This window comes from Salvia miltiorrhiza, chromosome 2, assembly GCF_028751815.1.
Source record: "Salvia miltiorrhiza cultivar Shanhuang (shh) chromosome 2, IMPLAD_Smil_shh, whole genome shotgun sequence".
NCBI classification, from domain to species: Eukaryota; Viridiplantae; Streptophyta; class Magnoliopsida; order Lamiales; family Lamiaceae; genus Salvia; species Salvia miltiorrhiza.
The window spans coordinates 70,154,633-70,159,760 of NC_080388.1; the positions used below are offsets into that span (position 1 = coordinate 70,154,633).

At 39.4% G+C, this 5,128-nt stretch overlaps 1 protein-coding gene across 1 annotated transcript; it reads left to right on the forward strand.

Annotated features, from left to right (window-relative positions):
• The first annotated feature begins 942 nt into the window (after positions 1-942).
• On the forward strand, positions 943-4,873 carry LOC131009940 (uncharacterized). Its single transcript, XM_057937339.1, has 7 exons — positions 943-994; positions 1,144-1,967; positions 2,060-2,443; positions 2,529-3,697; positions 3,797-3,887; positions 3,966-4,061; positions 4,161-4,873. The coding sequence occupies exons 1-7, from the start codon at positions 943-945 to the stop codon at positions 4,662-4,664; spliced, it is 3,120 nt and encodes a 1,039-aa protein (XP_057793322.1). The 3' UTR covers positions 4,665-4,873.
• Positions 4,874-5,128: the final 255 nt, after the last annotated feature.

Sequence of the window (5,128 nt, forward strand, 5' to 3'; positions counted from 1 at the left end):
ACAGATATTATTTTTGTTCGGCAAACGTATTTGAAAAATTTAATATATATTAAACTTATAGTTAGGCAAAATAATAATTTTTATAGTTAGTTTAAGAAGTTAAATAAATACAAACTAGAAGTAATTTAAAAAAAAATCATTTATTTTGAATTTATTTTTTTTTCTAAAATTTGTTCCTTTAGAATAAATATCAGTTTCTTTAATTATGTTATACGGTTTGGCATTTAATATTCGGCAACACATTTTTTATTTTGGCAAATGTTAATAAGTTCGGCAATCAGGTTTGGCAGGCTATATTTACTTCGGCATGTCATAATTTTTGCCGAAATTTAATTCAGTTAAAAAAAGCATTTTATTTCATACTATAATTTATATTTTAAATACAGTACGAGCGATTTTTTTCTCAGAGGTCGGAGTGCCTTTTTTTTTGGTATCGGCAAATGAAAATATATATTTTAACTTATAGTTGTGGAAAATATTAATTTTAGATATATATCTATTAGATGAAATTCAGGTCCGCATATTTTATTGAATAAATTTAATTATTTTCCATTATTTCGGCAGCGCTTATTCGGCAAGCCAATTTAAATGCTTGGCTGACATGATTTTAGTTCGGCAGCTGTTATTCGAAAATGTCTCTTTAAAAGGCGTTTTGTTTCATTTTAGCCATTATTATTTTCCCGCTTCTTTTTCTCTTCTTCTCCATTTTCTTCTGCCTCTCTTATTTCGATTTTTATCTTCCTGACAGTGAAGCTTGTTGTAAATCGGTTCCTCGTTTGGAGGTCGGTCTTCGTTTCGGCCTGACAGTGAATCTTGAAATACAATCGGTTCCTCGTTTGGAGGTCGGTCTTCGTTTCGTATGGTGAATCGGTCTTCATTTTCATATATCGTTTGGTGGTGTAAATATGGCTTAATTTTTGAATCCCCATTTTCAGTTATACTATGGCAAAGCAAAAAAGGCAGAACAAGAAGAAGAAGGATGCTAGTTCTTCGGGTATTTTTTTTTACGTTTTGGTTGTTTTGTTTATATATGTAGTTGGTTGTGGTGGTGGTTTGTATATTGTTTTAATTTTTTTGATCTTGCCTTGGTTCTGGTTAACTGATTTTCATTTAAAAATGAATCACTTGTTTGTCTGTCTGTAGATGCTCGTGCCTTTGTATCAGGCCGATGTGATACGAGTTATTTGCAATTGATTAGGGACGGGTTAAATGCTGCGAATCTTGAATTGTTTCGTGCTTCTTGCTTCGGCCATTTTTTGCAGTTAAAAAGTCTGCAATTTCAGGGGCAATTAATGTTTATATTGTATAGGAATATTGATAAGAATAGTTTAGAGCGTAGGAAGCTTGGTTTTAGGTTTAATAATAAGGTTGTTGAATTAGGCCCACCTGAGTACTTAGCTATAAGTGGTTTGCGGTTTTCCGATTGGTCTGCACCGCCCACACGATCTGATTTTCATCATGATGTATTTGGTGGTGATCAAGTGCTTTATTTAGATGACATTGTTAAAAAATTTGACCATCATGCAACGAGTAGTGGAGGGGCTAGTGAGAATTGCTTGAAATTAGCTCTTCTGCTTGTTTTGTACGGTCTGCTCTTGCCGAGGCATAAAACACATAAGCGCATAGAAATTGAATACATTCATCTAGTTGATGATCTGGCCAAATTCAACCTTTATCCCTGGGGACTTGTTAGCTATCAGTTTTTGGTGACAGTTTCGCACAATGCGAGGCTGATAGTTGATGATAAACTAGCCAGCAACCAGTCACCCGCCTTCGATGCATGTGGATGCACAATCGTTTTGCAAGTTTTTTTATATGAAGTGTATAAAAAACTTGGCGAGATGTGTGCCACAAGGGTAGAAAGTGCCGAATCTTTGCATCCGCGCATGTTGCGATGGTCTACAGAAAGTTTCTACAAGCTTGATGTGCTTATGGAATACTTCAAACCAGAATTTGAAAATGAGATTGTAAGTTACTATTCTATTACAAGTATTTAATTTTTTTTTATTTGGACCAACACACATACTGAAAATGTAATTGTTTTTAAAACTATGTGCAGCGGCCGATTGTATTTGATGAGTTTGAGATGCGACTCATAGAACACATTGGATTCGATACGGCTGTTGGAAGCCCTATTGCTATCGATAAGCTGTTGCATCATGTTCATTTGTTGGATCCCGAGCCCAAGTGGAAGAAGCGGAAGGCTGGCGATGGCGCGAGTACTAGTGCTCCCAAAAAGCAGCGGACGGCTGGCGATGGCGCGAGTACTAGTGCTCCCAAAAAGCATCGGAAGGCTCATGATGGCGCGAGTACTAGTACTCCCAAAAAGAAGCAGACAGAAGTAGGCTGTGAGCAGCCGGCAACTGAGAAGAGGAGAAGGTCTTCGCGGTTACATAAAGATGAAGATGCAGCGCCCGTTCATGGGCAATGCTGTTGTGAATCAGTAAGTCTCGTGTGCATGTATATACTCTATTGTTTTATCCTCTGAGAAAACTAATATTCTCTTCTCTAATTTATTTGAGCAATAGATGAAGGATATTATGCTCGCGCAGTTGTCATGTCTGAAGCTCATCCAGGGGTCCTTGGTAAGGTTAGAGAGCAAGGTTGTTGATGGTGAGACGATGGCGAAACAAAATGAAGAGCTGCGTGCTGCATTTGATGAGGCTTTCGAGCGTGTGCAAAAAAAAATTGGTAAGAGTGTTCTTCTTGACAGTGACAATGATGCAGACGATGTAGATGATGAAGGTGACAGATTAGAGGACGAGGATGCGGAAGTTGAAGATGCGATAGAGCATGCGGGCCAGCAAAATGAGCAAGAAGAAGGTGTTATGGCAAATAAAAAACTTGAAAAATCTGCAGAGCTTGATGAAATCGTGGAGGTGGATTTAGGTGTCAAGGTTTCGGCAGATACCGAGGTGGTGACCGAGGTCGAAGTCGAGCCAGCCGGCGAGTTCGAGGCAGGGGACCCCGAGGTGGAGGCAGGGGACGTGATCGCAGACCCCGACGTGGAGGCAGGGGACATGTTAAAGGCAGCTGCCGGAGTGGAGAAAGATGCGAAGGGGTCGTCATCTTCTGTGGTAGAACCAAATTCTGAGTTAGCGGCAGTTGCAGAGCTTGATGCAAGTGCACAAGTGAATCGCATTTTCGATGTTGAGGTGGCGGTAAACCCTGAAGGTATTGTTGAGTCCGTCCTCAAAAATTTGGGCGATCTTGGTGAATTGGAGAATGATCCTCTGATCACGGCCGTGGAAGCATCCAAAAATAGTGAAAATATTGTTCAGATTGTGCCAAGCGATGCTCCGGTTTTAGGGCTGGAGACAGAAGTTGAAGTAGTTAACAAGGGCGGCGAGGGTGGACAAGGAAGTGGGCAGAAGGGTGCAAACCTTACGGCCAGTGAACCGGAACCAGAGAAAATGCCACTTCCATTTACGAGGCTACTTCCTGTTAAGAAAGAAAAGAAAGAACCTTCTGCTCTAACTTCACCACTGAAGATTACGCGGAGTGTGTCGCGTGAACAAGGCAAGCTCAGCCCCTCTGAGGCTACCTTGACGGCTCCCAGCCGAAAACGTCGTGGGAAGCAAATGCCGCCTTTGCCGGATTTGCTGGATACTAGTGCACCTTACCCTTTGAGGTGTGCTTCCAATCAAATGATAGAGGAATTTGAGCAATGGAGGCTAGAGAATCAAGGAAGAGCAGGGTAATATAATTTTTTTAGGTTGCAAGTTTGGTTTGAATACAAAATACTGTGATAGATGTGAATTTCTTATATTATAATTTCATTATTCATCATTAGCAGGGGCGATGAGGTTAAGATTGTTGGTGATGGAGATAGGCCAGCTCATTGGTTCAAAGAGATGTATTCTAGGAGGGGATGGTGCCATGGTGATGTAAGTTTGTTTACTTTCGGCATCAAAATATTGTTTTTGTTCTATTACGTAATGTTTCATTATGTTTTAACTTTTCAGCAACTTGATGCATACATGAATTTAATGATTTGGCATTCGACTAAAGGAGCTAGCTCGGTGTTCCCGATGATTGCTGTTATTGAGCAATTTTGTTGGGTAAGTTTAGGTCCATTTCTATAATTGAAATATGCATGTATTTAATTATCCCAAAGCATTATAATATGTTCTATTTGGCCATTCTTTTGTGTTTTGCAGCAAAGTTTATGCGAGGCCGACATTCGTCAATGCTTGGATAAGAAGGTGAGGCCCTACGTGGAAGGCTCTCGGCCTTGGTTCAGTGGTACGCCATGGTGGCAAGCATCTGCTGTTGTCGGCGTAGGGAACATCGACAACCAACATTGGGTTGCGTATCAACTAGATTTCGAAGGCCAAACGGTTCGTGTATTTGATTCAATGCGCGGTGCATATCCAGTGGAGCGGCAGTTCGAAAATGTGCTCAAAAACCTACCAATCGTCTGTGACATGTGTGAGGTCTTCAAGCACAAAAATATCCCACCACCATACAAGGCAAAATGGAGTCTGGACCTTGTGCCGAATTGCCCACAGCAGGTAAACAATCATGATTGTGGGATATTTGCATTGAAATTTGTTCAGTGCATTATATCTTCCACTGATATTAGTGAGCTTGCTGGGCTTGACATGGGGCGGTACCGAAAGTCTATTTGTGCCGAGTTGTATATGGCTGGACGTCGAAAGTAAAATGTTGGTTAGGTTAATACTTCGGCATCAGTTAGTTTTTGGTATTTTGTATCCATATTTTGGGCTTGTGGAACTCAAAACATTTAGGCCACACTATTGTGTATGTACTTTGTGAAGGAATGTCATATATTTTGTTTCGGCAAATTTGACAAGGCAAACCTATACTATGAATTAAAATATATTTTTTAATTCATAGTTGTAGATAATAATAGTTTTAGATATATATGTATTAAATGAAATTGAGGTTGGCAGATTTTATTGAATAAATTTGAAAATTTGTCCATGGTTTCGGCAAATAATATCAGTACCCATATTTCGTATGCATGGCAAAGATTGTTTTTGATCGGCAAAAGCATATGTAAATGCAAATATATAATTTTATTCATAGTTGTAAAAAACAACTATTAATTCGGCAAAAACATAATATTCGGCAAAAACATAATATTCGGCAATAAATTTGTATT

Excerpts from the sequence above, each read along its gene's own strand:
- LOC131009940 (XM_057937339.1), top strand. The coding sequence starts at position 943 with ATGGCAAAGCAAAAAAGGCAGAACAAGAAGAAGAAGGATGCTAGTTCT. Across the intron at positions 2,444-2,528 it reads GGCAATGCTGTTGTGAATCA|ATGAAGGATATTATGCTCGC; the intron begins GTAAGTCTCGTG and ends TTTGAGCAATAG. Across the intron at positions 3,698-3,796 it reads GAGAATCAAGGAAGAGCAGG|GGGCGATGAGGTTAAGATTG; the intron begins GTAATATAATTT and ends CATCATTAGCAG.